At 38.4% G+C, this 19,919-nt stretch overlaps 1 protein-coding gene across 2 annotated transcripts in view; it reads right to left on the bottom strand.

Annotated features, from left to right (window-relative positions):
• The window catches only part of ripor2 (RHO family interacting cell polarization regulator 2), a 46,925-nt gene extending 27,256 nt beyond the window's left edge, over positions 1 to 19,669 (bottom strand). The window contains exon 1 of one of the 2 annotated variants that reach the window (XM_084422768.1): positions 19,394 to 19,669. In XM_084422768.1, coding sequence (XP_084278894.1) covers positions 19,394 to 19,472 — 79 coding nt within the window. In that variant the 5' untranslated portion in view covers positions 19,473 to 19,669. Of the gene's footprint in view, positions 1 to 11,458; positions 11,700 to 19,393 lie in introns of those variants that run through there. The other variant, XM_084422769.1, reaches the window with a different exon arrangement.
• Positions 19,670 to 19,919: the final 250 nt, after the last annotated feature.

The raw sequence follows: 19,919 nt of genomic DNA, 5'->3' as shown, positions 1-19,919 counted from the left end.
TGAAAGACCAACGCCATCACTCATTTCTATCAAATGCAATGATCCAGAGAGGGTGTAGAAATCTCCCGCCTACAAAAAAGCCTTCATGATCATCTCTGATCTCCTTATAGCTCATCTCCAACCTCCCATATTTCATCAGAGCAAAGTGGGATGATGACAGCAGTGGCAAACTCCCGATTTGAGGGTAATGAGGCTATGAGATCATCGATAAGAGAGGACTCATTTTAAGAGGACCCTAAATTAGCACGCAACCCTCATAACCCTGCCGGGGCACTGACATCTACACCAAACAGAGGGAAAAATCTGGGTTTTGAGGCTGAGATTCTCTCCATAGTTGAGGTTACACACTGTGTCCAGGGGCCGTGTGTAGGAGGTAATTATACACCTGTGGGTTTACGCTCAGTGCAATAGATACACCATTGCTTAGATGGAGCTACACAAAAGCAATACGGCTCTGGGATAGATGTTGTTTTGCACGGGAAATACAAAAGAGTCTTGTATAACGTGTACCAGGCTATTTATAGGCACTATAGAACATGAACTTATGTACCGTGCATTGTGATCATGACAAAACAAACAGATAATTCACATAAAAGGCATAAATAATAAAGAGAATACACAGAAGCATATGATTCTTGCTGCCTAAAATAACAGAGAAAAGTAATGCTCTACAGAATGGGGATACATTTCCATACTTCTCAAAATGTGTTCCTTCTCAAAAAGTAAAATAAAACTAAAATAAATATATATATTTTAATTAATATTATTTATTTATTTTATTTTTAATTGAATATTAACGGTGTAACACACCTTGAGAAAAACTTTGGCGAATTTGACCCTATTCCTGGATTATTGTAATCACTTTTGGCATGTCATATGATTTATTTCAACTTAATAATTCATGCATCAAGGTGTTCATGTTGATGAATCAAAATGCAAAACGAACACATGCAAAATGAACACAACCTATATAACCAATTGCTTATTTCAACAAACAAAGGTTCCACTTCAGTTTCAAAAACACAAAGCGACACTGTGCCACCCAGTGCATGCTGGGATTGTTCCACTCATTCTATTCAGGCCTGGCCGTCTCGGTTCACAGGCACTTGTGAAGCGCTGTTGATGTTGGCTACGTCATCCCCGTTCCTTCGGGCACGACTCCTCATAAGTATTCGGAGTACAGCTGCCTGGCACCCAATTCTGAACTCTTCACTGTGAGAGACGGATGACGAGGACAAAAGAACCGAGGAGGGGGGGGGGTTTCATTAATTTGTCACCTCCAGCAGGGACCATGTTTATCTGGCCCGTTGAGAGTGTGAGGGGGTCTTAAAGCTGGGCAGGAGAAGTACTGAATGAAAAGTGATAAACAGGTCCCTCATTTCCTCCAAAAATCCCACATTATAAATCTGACTAGTGTTTTTTTGTTATTTTAAACATAAATCTAAACAAGTTAAAAAAAATTGCCAGTGGGTTAAGAAAAATAAACAAGTTGTGATCTTACATGCAGTAAAAATCTTGTTTTTAAACAGGATGCATATTATATTGGTACCATATTGGTTATCTGTCAGGTTAAAGGTATTGGTCGATATTGGATATTTAATTGTTCATGCTCATTTCCCATATTTTTTATATTTAGATTACCTTTGCATCTTTAAAAACACTTAGAATTTAACAACACTGTTAAATGTAATCTTTATGTCAGTGCCAATAGCCTCGTTGACAGCACGTCCCAAGTTCGAGTCCCGGCTCGTGGACCTTTCCTGATCCCGTCCCCCTCTCTCTCTCTCTCTCCAAATTCACTTCCTGTCAACTAACTGTCCAGTCATAATAAAGGTAAAAACGCCAAAAATCTTTCGTTTTTCATACTGTACATTACAATTTTGTGATGCCTGAATTCACTTGTGTTATTTAAAGCGACTCTTTTTAAAGCGACTCATTTATTTAGATAAAAATTCTAAATAATATAACCAGTTAAGAATCATTTATTTTCATCACTTCAGCCTCTGGAAAAGTCATTTTATTTCCCGTGAAAGTATGCGTGCACAGCAACATACACACAAGCACAACAAACACTAGCTGCATGCGTGAATATCATCAAACTCAACCCACACTGCAACTTAACAGCAGAGCAGAGTGATTCCGAACGGCTGTATAAATTATAGTTTCTATAGTAACAGTGGACAATACACAATGTGTCCAGCAAAAGAACAATGCAATCATGGATCCCCCGCAGCAGGCCTCCTCCTGTCCTTCTTCTCTGAGGATCCGTTGTCTTCCGCTCTAAGGTAGGAGTACATCCCGCCCGGTTTCAATCCCAGCAGCTGTGTGATGCTCAGCTGGTCTTGTTCCACACTGACACTCCGCCTTGGAATAGCAATGACCTCACTTCAAGCATCCATGCCAGGTCAGAGAACTAATGTCAACCATGTGGCAGTGACCGACTGACCCTGTTCTACCCATGCTGTAGTAATGTGTGCCTTTTGGCAGTGTTGCCAATTGGGCCAGGAGAATAGATGCGGTGGATGTGAGAATGTGCAAAACCACATACACTCAGAATTAATTAGTCGGTGGATTGTCTTAATGACCACATACTGTCTTAAAGAGGACCTATTATGCTTTTTTACATTTTCAACTTTCTTTATGGCTCGTTTCCACTGAGCGGTACGGTACAATACAGCACAGTACAATTTGGGCACGATTCTCTGTCAACCAATCAACATTCTGCAGTGAGTCAAGCTCCACCCTTTAGTACCGGACTACTGTGCTAGGTACCCCAACGGAAGGGTCCCAAAAAAGTGGTACAGTACGGTTCGGAATTAGGGTGCCATTCACAACTTCTGACAATGGAAACAGCAAAAATTGCAGAGAGGCCTGGTTGGTTGCGTTAATAGTGTTAAAACTTGCAGCGTGAAATTTCCGGAAAAACACTCAAAGCGGTTGACCAATCACAACAACGCACTAGTCCAGCAGACTGGGAAGAGAGGTGCTGCAGCAATGGTTTTTGAACATTCAAGCGTAAAAAACTATTCTAGTAGACCCCAAAAACAAAATCAAGACTTTGTAAAAGGGCATAATAGGCCCTCTTTAACAGACCTGACTTGTATCTCCGCACAGAAAAGGACTCATCATAAGCACAAAGACTATAAACACAGTGAAACATGATTCTAAAGCAGGCACATCAAGACTGAATGGATGCTCTTGTGTTGTGACCGAAAAATCATGTGCTCATGGTGACAGTGGCTGCTACTGATAAACAATGTTAAAAATAAATGAAACAATTTTTCTTGAAACTAGGAGGCATATTAAGTCCACCAATGGAAGAACAAACACTATTTGGGTGCCTTAATAGTAGGCATTATTTTGAAATAAAGGGATGCAAGCATAAAAAATAAAATTATATATGAAAAAATGTAATCTATGCATTTAATCATTTGATATGGGCTTCAGCAGCCTGTACAAAAATGACAAAATAAGGGTTAGCTGTAACCACACCCACTGATTATATCTCAAAATAGAGGATAAAAAAGTTTTTTGACAAGAGCAAGGACAAGCAAGTAACAAGTGTCAAAAAACATACTTCATATACAAATGTGACAAAACCTTGCCCAAAAACAGCAAAAAAGTGATCAATACAAAGAAATACAAAAACTCACTCTCACTTGGGTCAGTACTGCTTCATTCCATCACACTCCAAGTCAGAAACGTCCAACTCAGAAGAACATCTCTTCTAACTTTGTTACTCTCAAAAATTTTAGATAATGTTTGATAGCAACTTAAGTCAACCTGAAGAAAATAGTGAAATGAACAAAAAGTTAGCCGAGACCCAAAACTGAAGTGGACAAAAAAGAGAAAAAGTCTTTATACAATGAATTTCCATGCTGGTCAGTACACTGCTTTATTGCCAGTTGACCAGCATGGTCTTATTGGTGAAACCTTGTAAAATAATTAATTGGTGGGAATGTTTGCCACAATTTAATAGTTTAGTTAAACTTATATAAATATATATACTTGTTTTTGAGTGCAGCATAAAGGCATGCCTCATATTTCCTTCCTTATTTTCTTCTTAAAGGTCAAAAACCCACGTAGTCTGTCAAATGTAATAGGTGGAGGGTGCAAAAGATGTTGATAGATGAAGCTGACACTTTAACACATCCAGTAGACGTGTGGTAGGCTATAAATTGAATATCCCCTAAAACTAAAATTTAGAGCTGAGGTAGAAAAAACACAGTGCACATGCATCTTATGGTCAAATCCTTTTTGATTCTTCTGATGGTCAAATACAACTATTTAGGCAATATTTAAGTCATGAACATGGAGCTCATAGAAACACATCAGTTAATTTATTACTAAAAGGGTCAATATTTGAACAAGAATCTATGTTCAGCAGGATCATTTAGTTTAACTTTGGAATTAATGGGTGATTTATTTCATATTTAATCCACAGACTTCAGACAACAGAGCACTTGAAGGTTATCTAAGAGCAAATAATAAAATGTCAGGCTATTTTAATTTTTTTGTGTGACTGAAGACACAAAGAAACTATGTCAGGAGGCCTGAATTACACTTGACCACTGATAACCTCTTAAGGCACATGAGGGGTTTGTAATCTCAAATTCATACCCATCTGAGCATGCTGGAAAAGTCATTATGGGAAATGTCTTTTCATTATTCAGCTGCAATTAAATAAAAACGATAACTGTTCTTTCAGAAAACACACTTTTTTTTTTACAATAGGAGAAAGCTAAAATAGAGAAAAGGCTTTTTGTAGTTTTGTATGCACATGGTTTTGCAAAATATGGATTTAAGACTCTACTTTTCTATATACATCTGTATATTGATTTATGTTCATTTCTGTTAATGTTTGGGGGGAAATGGCCTCTTTCTCACTCTGAAAATTAGCTTATTCTGAATAAGACATGGCAATAAGGCTTCATTATAGTATTTATTATATTAGTGTAATTGGGTTAACACATTTACATGCCACTTTCATAATTGTGATATTAGACAAATGTTTTATGTGCATGTAAACTCAGTTCATAGGCAGAGCAGTGACTCACTGGTTTAATCCATTTTAAAGACAGCTATGAGGATAATGCACATAAAAAGTCTGAGAAAGAGACAAGTTTAAAAATAGGCTAGACTGGAGGGTAAATTCTGAGTGATATGTGGATGTTTTGCACTAGACACTGAGCCATATTTATAATGCACAGAGCAAAGAGAGGACAGGGACAAAGCTAGAGACAGAATGAGGCACTGGGAAAGAGCGTATCTAAGAATAACAGAGCACAGCTGGCTAAAAACCAACTCAAACAAATGTACAATGCGATATGATGTGAAGCAAAGCAACAAAAAAAATAAATTAATAATAATAATCATCTTTCTGTTTATAGTTCCTGTTAATGGGGAAAGAGGATGCATTTACTTAGTGACCTTCAAATGCAGGAAACTTGTTAAGGGAGGGGTATTGTAGCCTATAGCCTAGTCATCATACAATATCTCACACAAAACTGTCAGATTGCCTCAGAAGACTTGGAATATAGCAGGAAAATATTTTTATAAAAATAAAACTTCACAGTATGTAAATGAACAACTTGGACATTCTACAAAATATCTTATTTTGTATTCTAAGAAAGGAAATAAAATAAAATGGTTTGGGAATGGCATGAGGGTCAGTAAATACCACATTTTTCATTTTTAGGTGAACTATCCCTTTAAGCAACTGTGCTCCAAGGAACAGCTGTCCTTAAATCATGCATACGTCTAACTTCACCACTAAATGTGGATTGTCACTGAGGGGCTATGCCAGTCCCGTACATTTGTTAAGCTACTTAACCAAGTTTCACTTGAATTGGTCTCTCTTTATTCAGACAGTGCTGTCTAGTGCCACACAAATAAGGCATGGCCAAAGCTCAAGCTGAAAGCAATGCTTTTAGCTTTGGAGAATTGGGAACTGAACTGAATTAATTATGCGCCCGGCAACGATACATGCTAGCACATCACGGGATGCAGACACTTGCAGGTGAATCTCTAGAATGATTCAGCAGTTCATCCACAGATCATTGTGAATGTCTTTATGTGTAGTCAATGCAAGATGCATGAGAAAGACAAGAACAGAGAAATAGTTGCCTCTTCATTTCTTTCTCTCCTGCAATAAAATAAAGATGTCAACACTTTGACTTTTGTCAGGCAGGCATACACAGATAAAATATTGAAACAGTCTTTTTTGTTTGTGTGTTTGTTTTTCTTTGGGGGGGCGCTGAAAAGACATTTTAAATTAAAGATTGTTACTTTCAGCTTCAAATAATCTAAGAAAGAAAGCACACACTTTTGATGCACAACCCTTAAAGACTGGAGATGAAACAGTGTTCTAAAAATACAATAAATAAATAACATGATGAAAAAATATGACAAACAGAGGTTTGATGTGGTACATTTAGGTCAGGCGATAGGCCAAATCCCGAATTAGTGGTGCTTGCCAACCAACCCATCACACATGCTACATACTACATGCTCTTTTGACTTGGACCAGTAAACATTCACCTAGCAACTGCATAGCAACATGATAATAAGCACACCTTGGCAACACCCGGGCAACCACCCAGAACACTCTTGTGGCGACAGGTTTCAGAGACAGTTGTAGTTTATGAGGGTGCTTTCCTGTTTTCTGCATTGCTTCTGGGTTTGACAGGAGGGAGTTGATTTCATCCCTGATAAAGCTGTATGTCAGAACAGACCCCGAGGAGGACAGCACCCTTTAAAAGGCATAAGGATTTGGCTTTTCAAAGCAGATTACATGTCACTGTTGACTAAATCTAAAAAACAGCCATCATCTGAGGGAGAATGTGTCAGACATGACAACATCCAAGGACGTCAATTCAATCAACCAATGACAATTCAGACAGAATCCACCACAACCAATCATATTCCCGCACACCTTCTAACTGCTATGCAAACAGATAAGGAAAAACAAAAATATTCAGTTCATCAGCTTATGTTGGAAGGATAAACCACCGTAATACTAATCACAGGGCTGAGAGATTGTGATTTTGTTGCTATGCAAAAACTGTGTCTCCAAAACGGATGTATGAGGGGTGTCAGTGCAGTTGATTTTAAATAGACTGTTAATCAGGGGGATTATGGGATAGCACCCCCACTGATGAGAGCTAAAAGTACATGTCATCTGTTCAGGAAGAGAGAGAGTGAGCCAGAGAGAAAGATTCCCCACACAAGACGCCAAGTCATTCACTTCATTACGTGTCATTTGAGGACGAGGCAATCCATTTTGAATCGGCTAGCATTTTTTGGTTTTAATTGATTTCACAAAATACATCGCATCACATGTAGCGTTATTTAACAAGTTATCGCATATTGCATTTTTCTTTAATATTGTGCAGCCCTACTGCATATTTTATGCTTTTTAGAGTATTATGTCATTAGCTTAGCAACATGCTAACGTCAAACTCTTCTGCGATCAACAATTGTGAAATCAATTGTGAACAAGTCTACAGTGTGTTTCATACCAGGAGCGCTATTTGCATAGTATTGCTACCTGAACATTCCAAATAAGTCAGCTTAGAAGTCAGCTACCTTTGTAGGCGATATATACAGCAAAACATTTCATTATGTTATGGAACAGAGGCCCTGTTTACACCTGGTATTAATACGCATTTTGGTCGATCAGATCACAAGTAGACGTAGTAGTCTTTTTGTAGTCTTTTCGTCTTCCAACAAAGTTTAAATCCCATCTGGCTAGCGCACTTCCCATAGTGTGTACGTACTTTACGTATTAAGTCAGCAGGAGGAGAGTAGGCATTCTTTTGTGGTTGTTCGAACCGTCGAATGCGTTTTCAACTAGCCTACCTCTGGAAGTGGTTGAAAGTGGACAAGCTCAAGACATTTTAGACCCCGTTTACACATGTATTTAGCATTGTCCACTTGATCCGATCAACCAAAACGCATTTTAATACCAGTTGTACACAGGGCCAGAAATAAACTATAGTCGTCCAGAACATCAGGCCCTTCTTGCAAGGGAACTTCTTGTCTAAGCTCTTGTCATTTCAAAACTGGACTACTGCAACGCTCTAATAGCTGGCCTTCACACTAAGCCTGATGGTAGATGCAGATGGCTCCAGAACACGGCAGCACGTCTGTTCTTCAGTCAGCCAAAGAGAGCCCATGTCACACACCTCCTGATCTCACTCCACTGGCTCCCAGTTGCAGCCAGAATCAAATTTTGACGCTGAATCAAAGTTTTGACGTTGGCTTTCAGGACTGCCACTGGAACAGCACCTCCCTACCTCATTTCACTCCTACAAGCGTACGCTCGTCCTGCCAGCTAAGGTCACTGAATTAGTGATGCCTTGCTGTTCCTTCATAACGAAGTAAAAAGTCACTCCCCAAAACTTTCACCCTCTCTGCTCCTCTCTAGTGGAATGAGCTGCCAACCTCGACCCAAACTGCTGAGAACATCACATCTTTTAAGAAAGAGCCATTCTGAAAGCACTTAACCACCCCACACCCATAAACCAATGCACTTGCACACACACACAAAAACCTTTCCTTTTCTGCATTTCTCCTTTTCTCTATAGCTTGCTTCCTAGTTGTCAAATAAACCTGCCATTGCATATTATGAATATTGTTGGGTCTATTGCTTCTGTTCCTCTCTTGTAAGTCGCTTTGGCTAAAAAATGTCTGCTAAATGCATAAATGTAAATGTACCCGATCAGAACATCCGAAACATAAATCAATATCAATAACAAAAAAACATTAAAAGTAAAAGTATTGTCCACTATTATTTATAAACCTTATTATGAATCTCAAATTCAAATGCTGTATCAGCTAGACAAATCTACTTTCCCCTTGATGTATGCACTTCTCTTTGACCACATGAACTTGTTAACATCAGAAGAAGCATTCAGTTGTAATATATTTATTAATAGTTGGATGGAGTTAGCTGACAACAGAGAGCATATCTCAGCGGAGACTGAGTAACATTGACACACTGGTCGGCCTCTTGCTGACCGCAATGATTTGATTTAGCTTTCTTTGCGGCCGTGACGCAAGCCAAACCTCTCACTGCCCCTTGTCATAAGAACAGAGTGACAGTAGATAAAACCCAGACCTCTTTCATCCTGCTTTCTCCACAAGCTAAAAAAGATTCTAAGATAAGCTATATCCGTCTCTTTCATCAACAACTTATTCTCTCCCTCCTCCATTTCTTAAAATACCCCTTCACAGGCCCTTGGAGTCAGACTATGTGATGGGAATTTGTCTGTACATGATCACTGGAAAGAGAGAGCCTTTCAAACACACATAAAACTCATAAGCTCGATTATATCTCTGTCAGGAGATACCTCAATGATGCGCATCTCAATACGCTTCAAGATACATCTCCATGAAGTCGAACGATATACTGTATTATACAGATTTCAGCAAAGCCAGTTGACATCTAAAACAAAAATCAAGACAGGCCTCCACTTATACACTGATGACCACCAAGAGAGGAACATTCAATGATTATCAGCTGTGAAAACGCAAACCACTAAAGCCTAAGGGAAACCAGTAGGGGTAAACCGTAAACAGCTTAACATAAACTCACAAAGCTGATGCGCTCATAGCCTTTTCAGAGAACTAGGATTGGATGTTTTTGAAGAGCCTGCAGTAAAGAGGCCTCGTCTTACTGAACTCCTGCCAAGTTTCACTGAGTTTTTCCCTATCCAGCGAAATTCACGAATAAGAAATAACATGCACTGCTGAAGACACACTTTGCCCTGAAGTACACTCGAAAACCAAACATCCCTTTTATTTGCTTTAGAAAATAAATTATTAATATAAAAGAACATCAACACACATTCTCACAGTTGACAGTTCAGATAGACCTCAAAGACCCATTGTTTCAGATAATAAGCCATAATGTATTGTATTCAAACAAACAGTTTTCAAATAATCGGCACAGCTGCCCACTGGCTCAGCAGACCAAGATAAAACTGATTAACCTCTGAATCTTTGCTTTAACATGTCGAACAGAAAACAGAGAGCAGAATGTGATCTAAACTGCACTACATGACATTTTTGAGAGGCTGAGATTAAAGAGATAAGGGTAAAAGGGTTGGGGCTGAATGAGGGCTGGAGTCAGAAGTAAGGGAAACGGGTTTTAATCAGAGGAAGATCTTCAGATGAAGTTCTGAGAAATGCTCATTTGTCATCAGTTTGGCAGCTCTAGCCTCATAGCAGCCCCCTCCAATAGAGCATAACAGTGACACCACCCACTTTTTCAGTGGTCTTGGTTGCAGAAGTATTTTTCTTATTCATTTTCTCTGGTGGAATTTTAATAAAATCTTCATTAAAGAGTTCTAAGCCCTTTACCAAAACAACCAGCGCTGAGATAAATCACAACATACAAACTCTGGTTCAATGCAATATATATATATATATCAAGATCAAGGTACAAGACATAAAAAAGCATTAAAGCATTGCAAATTATGTAATCATAATTTTTATCGTTTTTTATATTACTTTTAATATATTTTAGGTTTATTGCAAAATATTCAGATATGAATACCTTAAATCACCTTCATGTTCACAATCACTTTCATCTAGATTCTACAAAGTAACTAAGATAAGCATTTCACCTGTAAACATGGCACTCTGTGTCATGCATATGAGCTCATGAAATACTAAACTGACAGCTGCCAAAGTATACTACAACTACAGCAGGTTCAAACATATATTATCTGTTGTTCTGTTGGCAGTTTGTCTTATCTCATCACACAATCATTATAATCACACCCGAACAAACCAACAAAGTGCAGCTAGTAAATCACCCGGACATAATTCAGTCAGACTCGTGAAGCCCGACTACTGAACATAAAATTCAAGGCTGCGTTTCCCAAAGGCAACGTAAGCCTAAATTGATAGTGGAGGAAACCATAGGTGGCAATTGTTCAATTTAGGCTCATGCTTTTGGGAAACGCAGCCCAGATCGGTTTTGATTCATTGAAAAGATCCGACTCTTAAGAACAATTCGTTCGAGAAGCGAACGGAAGTCCCACTCAGTTTAGAGTGTGTGAGATTACATAGTTTATTAAATTAAACAGACGAAAAGCTTTACAAACTGGCAGCTTCTGGAAATGTCAGTTACGTGCTTCTCGTTCTCGTTCCCCTACAAATGTACAACTATTCAGTCTGTTTATATAACGGATTTATCTAAAATATCACAGGAGCAGATGAATCATTGACTCGGATGCTGAGTGAAAAACGGTAGTTATTAGTTCATCACATGCACCATGCATCAAAACAAAAGGAAATGGTCAACCACAACTACTCCTTAATATTGTCATTTGAGAAAAAAAAAACTCCAGCAAACCCGCGCTGCAAAACAGCATGTCGCTACAGTGAGCTATGACATCAATATTAAAAGGCGTTGTGGTGTCAAGTATATAGATTATAGGCTACTCACCGCAAGAGAGAGAAAACTTATTCCCAGTCAATGTTATTTACTCGGGCTGGGCACTTCCATTTATGAAAGCAAAATCTCACTTCTCCTTTCTGCGGCTAGTGTGTTAAATAAAACAGTTCGAGCAAAACGTGTTACAATGTCAACACCACAGACTTTGCCACGCGAAACCATCCGGACCGACAGCAACGGATTAAAAATCATGTGTCGTGCACTCGTACAGATTTGTAGCGCTCCCTCACAGCCACCACGGACCAATCAACAGGAAGCGCTGTTGGAGTGGGCGGGGTCTTCTCGTTTTTTCACTACATATTCACCCTTGACTCCTCTCGAGGCTTGTCTAAAAACGCATTGTAGTGTACAGGGGCTGGCATTAATAGTGTATGTGCTCAGCTGTCAGGATGAATCTTAAACTGCTTAAACAATGTGTCTGTAAGGAGTTTTGCATATTTAAAATAGATCAGTGTGCCTGTAAGCTACATGAAACCTGGCTGCACACCATAGAAAATAGCAGCCTACAAGCTGCAGACTACTGACCATTGTATACGCAGGAATACCAATGTTAAAGTCTTATACACAGCACAGGACATCCGTATTTAGCTGAACAATGTGACATTTAGAAGAGACTTTAGCATAAACTACTAAGACAACATGTCAGGGAAACACACATAACACTAAACTGGAATTAATGGAAGCAATGGGACAATGAGTGTCACTTTATTATGTGTATGTTACTTTTTAGACAATGTGGGCAGATAAAAGATCAATTAGAAGGATTAATTAAGCGTGAAATATCCCTCTTTTATCTTTTCATCTGCAAAACACACAAATTTATTCATCATGCTGAAGCCTTTGCTGTAGGTGGAAGAAATACCCTGCAAGCACTGCCCTTTATAGCAGAATCAGCATGACCACATTAAAGTTTGAGCACCTGATTAAGTTACAGTTACTGTGAAAGCTACTTTACATCATGTCTCACCCAGTCCAGTCTTCCTGCTGAGCTCATGGTGCTTAAACCTGACCTTGGTGGTTCATCACTCCTGTGCCTGGCAATGTATTGTATAATAGTCGGAGAGACTGAGTGCATCCAGACAGGCTTGGACAGTGTAGCACAGACACCTCCACATGCATCCTCTCTCTCAGCTGCTGCTCGGCTCATCCTGTAATTATGGCTGTCATCAACAGCCCCCGATGAGAAGCTATATTTACTGGAGCCCTGTACAAACAGTTCTCGGGCTTAAATGAGCCTGATACAAAAGTAAAAGCTCTCTCCATTCACTTGCGACTGGTCTTAAACAGGTTAGCCGGTGAAATACGAATGAAAACAGCAGGTTCTATAAGATGAATCAATAAACAATGAAGGAATGTGACTCATTTGAAACACTCAAATACAAAGACATCTTGTTTTTATCATCTCTTGCATATATAGAGGCTGGACATGCACTTATACAAGTTGAAATCTAGAAACACTTATCATGTTCAGTCAATCTGTCTTGGTATTTTCTGCTGCAATCTTCCTGCGCATTGTAGATATAAACTGAGCAGGTATCATCCACACACGTTTGTACAATTCTGTTCAACAAACTTGTCTCATCTCAGGAATTTGCGAACACTTCCATTCGGAGAGACAAACAGAAATAGGTTACGGCCATGCCACTGAGGTCAAGAGGTTACAAAAAGCTGCCAGACGAGTGCAGATGAAGATCAGTATGTGTGAAGCTGTCGACAGAATGATCACTTTAACAAGGCAGAAATATTCTCTACTATCTCTGTAAACAAGACTTTATGCAGAAAAAAATATTTAAGTGTATTCAAATCATTCTAAGTGTAACGGAAGGTCAGTAAGAGCTGTGCATGTAAACCTCACTCCCCTGGCCTCAAGAGGCGCACTAGCAACAGACACTAGAGACTGCAGACTTTAGCATCTTCGTCAGCGCACCCGCCTCCCGTGCCGGAGACCTCGATTCGAGTCCTGCTTGGAGCGGTTCGAGTTTGAGGGGCCTCAGCAAACTTCCAAGGGGGCCCTTACTTCCAAAGATGACCTAAGTTAAAATTATTTAAAATAATAATAATAATAAAAAACATTAAACAAGCTAAAACTATTAAACATGTTTAACATGTTTCTTATTTTAGGTATCCCCAAAGATATTCCCGGAAAAATTAGGTAGCATAATTTTGAAAGTATGATTTCTAGGCCTGAAAATGTCATATAAATTAATACAATCTTAAAGCTCCTTGGGCATTTTTATAATAAATATACACTTTTCCTGTCATGCCAAGCTCTAAAGCATTTTATCAGGTAGAAATTGTAAATTAAAAAGATTTTTTTTAAATCCTTACCAAGTAAATCACAAACAACTTTAAAGAGATCTGGAATGCTGAAATTGAATGTACAGAAACTAGGAGTGTCAGGCCTTTGGAAATCGTTGGAGTCACAAAGGTTGAGAACTATGCACTGGTTTGGCAGAAAGCACAGTATTGTGAGTTGCATGGAGTAGGAGCCACATTTCATTGTAAAATGTATAAACCTAGCTCTCAGTAAATTGTCAGGTGGGCATAAATTTTCCCTTAAACCCTTTGAAACGCAGCACCGCAAAACTGTGTATATTTCATGGTGTTTGAAGGCAGACAGTAAGCCTACATTTTTAAATTATAGACTGCCATGCCCTGTGGCTGATCTCCTGCCTTTGGTCCTATAATGACAGGCTCTGATGCAGGTATAGCAGCCCATGGTGCCGACCCACACAGCTGTGTGTGACAGCCAGGTGTTCAGTATTTCGTTATCAGCATTACAGGTTTACAGGAAGATTGAGATCATGACGGTATAAATGGCATAAAGATAAAGAAGGTGTTCCCAGATGGATCACGTTTTCCAACTGAATGGTGGTTCAGAGCAAACCGAGAAGTGTCTCTGCTCATCTGTCAATGGCCACATCAGTGTTTTTACCTCTCCACATTGTGCGTTTTCACCCACCGTGCGGCACAAGAATACAGTTGTAGCCTCGTGTTTGTGGAAGCTCCCCTTGTTTGGTCTAAAGTAGGTCAATGGACCATCATGTGGCAGCGAGGAAAAAGCACACCGTAAACAATCATTGAGCACGTGACACCTGAAATAGTCTTTTAAAAAACACTACTCTAGCTGCTCAAAGAAAGAGAACAGCAATCCCATGTTCTTTTCTTCTCACCCTAAGGGTACACAGTTTGTTCTGTGCGCTCAAGGGCACGTGTCCTGAGTCACTATGACCAGGTCATGGCTGCTTCCTTCTGACACGCTTTCTCAGAGCATCACAGATCCAGAGAGAGTTGGCATAAGCCTGAACCTGCCAACCTACATACTAAAGATGACATTATCCTTTAAGTATGGCTGTAGATCTAAAAAACAATTAAATGTTGGAGATACAGTCTAGCGGCAAATGAATGGTTCCAATGGGTTCACGCAATGCCCCACATCTTACTCCCACTTTCACTTTTCCAATAATTTCAAGTTTTCTAGTTTCTTTCAAGCATAATCTAACAAAAGCAGTTGAGGGTGTTTTATATTTAAATATTTGTTAATTAAAAGAGTAAAAATATTTGTCAATGAGATAAGAAGTCTTTTATTTGTTTTTGTATATTTGAAGATATTTTACTGGAAAAAAGATAAAAACACAGATTAAGAAAAATAAAAATCATAAAATAAAAAACTCATTAAGTGGCTTAAAGGGATAGTTCACCTAAATATGAAGTATTACTTTATTTCTTCAACTGAACACAAAATATATATTTTTTAAAGAACATGATTAACCAAACAGTTGATGGACCCCATTGACTTCTATTGTATGGTAAGTCAAATTCTATGGAAGTCAATGGGGTCCATGAACTGTTCGGTTAATCATAATCTTTAAAATAATCTTTTGTTATCAGCAGAAGAAAGAAATTCATACAGGTTTGTAACTTGAGGGTGAGTAAATGATGACAGATTTAAACATTTTGGGTGAACTATTCCTCAAAGTGCTATTTGCTTTTATAAAACGATGGCAATGGAAATATTATAAAAGACCTGCAATATATTATGTAAGCAATAAGGTACGAGAGGCTGTGCTGTATCGTGCATAAGTCAGAAGCGGAGTATATTATAAAATATTTATCATAAAAGATCTGCAATAAATAGTATATTATTATTATTATTACACAAATTCTTCTTAACTGTAGGTGATTTGTAGATATACAGAAGTGGCACATTATATGGAATTCAACACAACTTTGAACAAGGCTCATCCAGTCAGATTTCAGACAGAACTGTTAATCAGTTTTGTAATCTGGTAACTAATCTTGTTACCGTTAAAAGTGTCTGTTGTGGAGAATCAAACTGCGTGAAATGATCAGTGTGCTACATCACTCTCTGACTAAATCAGCTTCTGATTACGATAAGCCATCGGGGGGCCCGTCATACAGCCATTTAGAGCTACAATTGTCCTGCTCTGCTGACATAGACACTGACATCATAGATATTCATTGGCCGCCATGGACGTGTTGCAGAGTGATGATGACTGAGCACATTGTGTAGTGATCACTGTGCCAGTTCTGACCCACAGGCCTACAGATAACATCTCTACCAACGGCTCAGTTAAAGCCAGACTATATCCGTAAATCTCTCCCATCCTGCAGGAATCAATACACGGAGCAGCTCAGCGTTGAAATCTAATGCCACAACATTAAGCTTTGCTGAAGCCCCTGAGGGGATACGGTTTCCCTGGGCTGAGTGCGATAGATCAGGGGGAGTACAAATGGTTTGAAATCCGACACTGATTTTTGCATGGGCGTTTGATTTGATTGACAGAAAACATGATTAAATCCATCTTAAATGCTGTTCTTAGTAATACAGCAGCTTTTTGACACCTCACAGATTCACTGCAGCAATATCACATGAGGATTCCACCCAATCAAAAAGTTGCAAAGACCTTTAATTTAAAAAACATAAACATGTCACAAAGTTTCAACTAATTAATTTTACGCTTCACAAACCATTTAGGACAAAATTAAATGTAATACTGCACAATCAATGTAGTTATAATGCCAACTCTAATTGTATATTGATGAAATCAGGAGCGAAAGAACGATTTGAAAAGTGGGGATGAAACATTATAAAACAGGCTGGCTCATGAATATTAATTAGGTAATATTAAAGTCAGCATGAAATGGAAGTTGCGACAGTTTTTTGTGTTGACGTTCGAGTGAAACGGCTTCTCAAGCAAGAAAAAAATAGGACAGGACTTGATTTTGTCCATTGGGAATTGATTGGATGGTTGGATCGTTGTGGTTTGCTATAGTGTGGTGCCGGTGTGACGTCACAACCTAATTCGCCTCTAGTTCCTTCGAGATATAATGGGGTTTTTCAATTTATGAGTAAAATAAAGCCTGTGAGTAAACATAACTTGATGATACTTTGACGTTTTGTTTTTACCAAGACTCAATTGTCACCATGACCCAGGTCTTCTTAGTTTATTCTCAGCAGTGCTGATACTTCATTGCTTCAGGACCAGAAAACAGGCGCCACTCTCTATTCAAGGAGCCGCAGGCGGCCACATGAAAACCCTCTTTGAATAACTCATGAAGCACATGCAAAAAATACTACAATACTCAAACACTTTTTGAATGAATTAGGTTAAAGCAAAAAAACAAAAGTTTTCAGGGAAAGTTTAAACTAGGTTGCAAGCTGGATGACCTTAGTGCAGTAGTGACTCTCATGAGCTGGTTTTATTGGATGGACATTAAATATGGGACAGCACAACAATGTGCTCCCTCATATTTTTGAGCCTTGGAGTTTGAACTTCCAGAAAAAAAAGAAGTTGCATGATTATAAAAAAAAAAAAAAAAAAAGTCAGTCTAATCAAGTCAGCTTTTACGTAATGCTGTCATTACCATACAAAAGGAGATATTATCAAGATGTCAAAGGCCATTTAGATTTTCATTTTGACTATTGTTTATTATTATTTCAGCTGCTTTCTTTAAAATACATTAGGTCAGATTTGAACTTAGGTCCATGCATGCTACATAAAAGTTGTAGCACTAGACTAACAAATCTGGAAATAATAGTAATAATAAATAAACAAACAAAAAAACCTATAAGACACCAAGTCAGGAATGTCCCATACAAATGCATGATGCCCATGTGAAGGTCATACAACAAATCTTTTTGGTTCAATTCATGTGTAACTTTGCAACATCTCAAATATCAATAATGTATGTCTGCTGATAATTACTTCCTGCAACACATTAATTGGCATTGGTGATACCATAGTAGCATAGGTAGCTACTTTGTATAAATTTGTTTAAATATCTATATTTATCTAACTATTCCATCTATCACATGCTTCTGCATTTGATAAACACTAATCTCTATATGTAGTATGTGAAAGTGATGGGTAGCCTAATATCCAACATTCACACAATCACAGTTTATACATTGCAACACATTTCCACCCAATACAAACTCAGCCATGCCATTTCTACAGTTCAAACCCTTCAGGGAAAAGACAAAAGACCTCAGTCATAACTTACAGTCAGGATTGAGTGAAATAAATCACTTTCTATTCCTTCTCTCTCTATTCTCATGCACAGATGTTCCTGCTCTTTCTCATTTACTGAGGCAGCAGGTAACAGTATTTCTGCAGAAACAGCAGCTAAATCTGAACATTCAGTTCTTTAGATGGAAATAACAACATGTCTAAGACAAAGCACCAGACATCTGCTAGCATAGAAACAGGCTTTAAAGGGACAACTTTACCAGTGAAGTGATGTTTTTATATGAGACGTTAAATGAGGTAGCAAGTTAGATATTTCATAGCCTCTGATGCCAATGTGAACCCTTCATTATCAGAATAAGCAACAAAATGGGATTGATTTTGGGAATGGGAAAGATGTATTATGTTTATTCCTCAAAAGGTGCCTTGAGTGTCCATAATGAACTTTTGAAAAATTGCATCTGGAGAGTGAATAATTTAGCCCACTAATTGTGTCCAAAAACATAAATTATTTAAGTTCTCCCATTATACAATACCTTTCAAAAGTGATCAGTAATATTATTATTATTATTTGAAAGAAAGACAGACTTTTATTCAGCAAGGATGCATTAAACTGGTTAAAAGTGACATTAAAGGCATTTATAATGTTACAAAATTTGCCATTGCATGATAAAATTACATTTCAAAATATTTTTGAATAGAAAAAAGTTATTTAAAATTGTAATATTTCGCAATATTACTAATTTTACTGCATTTTTGATCAACAAATGCAGCCTTGGTGAGCATAAGAGACTCAAAAACATCAAATTCTTACCAACCTCAAACTTTTGTGTATGTGAAGCATGTGCAGATTTTTCTCCTTGCTTGAACACAAATCATAGCAGTTGTACTCCTTTTAGCAACATTTCTAATGCTCAAGCCCAAGGAGACAAATTTGCATTACATTCATCTGCTTGAAATGCCATTAACAGAAAAAAGCAGAAGTCATTACATTCTCAAGTTATTACATTTTATTTGTGCTGCTCCAAAGAGTCATTGAGTAGTAACCATACAGTAAATTCTTACAGTATGTTAATTTATGCAAATGTAATAAACAGGAGAAATGTATGCCTTCCAGAACATCGACCAGCATCCTGTTCCACCGCTCGAACAGCAGATATCATTCACATGAACATGTTTCATCATGCACTACCTTCAAAAAAAACCAAATGGCTGCAATGTTTCAGTTTTACAAGCGCAGCTACAAGCTCAAATCATAATATATTCGAGTTATCAAATAGATCTTTGTACTTCAACACAGCCAGGAGTTATACAAGAAGAACGCCCACTCGACACACTCGTTATTATGTTGAGATGACACATAAAAACGGCATCTCCTTAGGTTTCACTCACAAACACGGCCTAAACTTCCCACCCCGTCCCAGAATGACCCTACCGTCATCATCAAAGATGTCTTCTGCCTCCTCACGCACAAGTTCTTTTATGTTATCCTCCGTAATGTCAGGAAAGGCCATTCCGTCTTATCCTCTCTTGCTCTTCTCTTTTGCTTAAGCGTCTGAGCAGCAACTATACTGTAAAATTAAATCAACGTTCGGACAGTCTTCCCCCCCGGGCGAATGTAAAGCCCGCTGTCAGCTTGAGCCTGAGCAGAGAGGCGAGAGGCAGTGGACCGCTCTGAGCTTCTACTCACTGCACCAAGTCGAGTGTGAGTGTGTGTGGGAGCCCACACCATCATGGCCAAGTTTCATCAACAGGATGATTTCACAATCTCCTGTGTGAGTTTCAGTATGAGGGAGATAGTGTGTGTGGTAAATATGCCAATGGTGTTTGAGTGTTTAAGCATCTTGAGAACCAAACCATTTAGGCGATAAATAGGCAATATGTAACAGGGTTGTGTTCACAGGTTTCAGTCTCACCATACAACCATTAAAGGTCAAGAAAAAGTTGACCTTTTTTTAAAT

This window comes from Rutilus rutilus (assembly GCF_951802725.1).
Source record: "Rutilus rutilus genome assembly, chromosome: 11".
NCBI classification, from domain to species: domain Eukaryota; kingdom Metazoa; phylum Chordata; class Actinopteri; order Cypriniformes; family Leuciscidae; genus Rutilus; species Rutilus rutilus.
The sequence above is the reverse complement of the archived record's forward strand: the minus strand, read 5'-3'. Positions and strand labels throughout refer to the sequence as shown.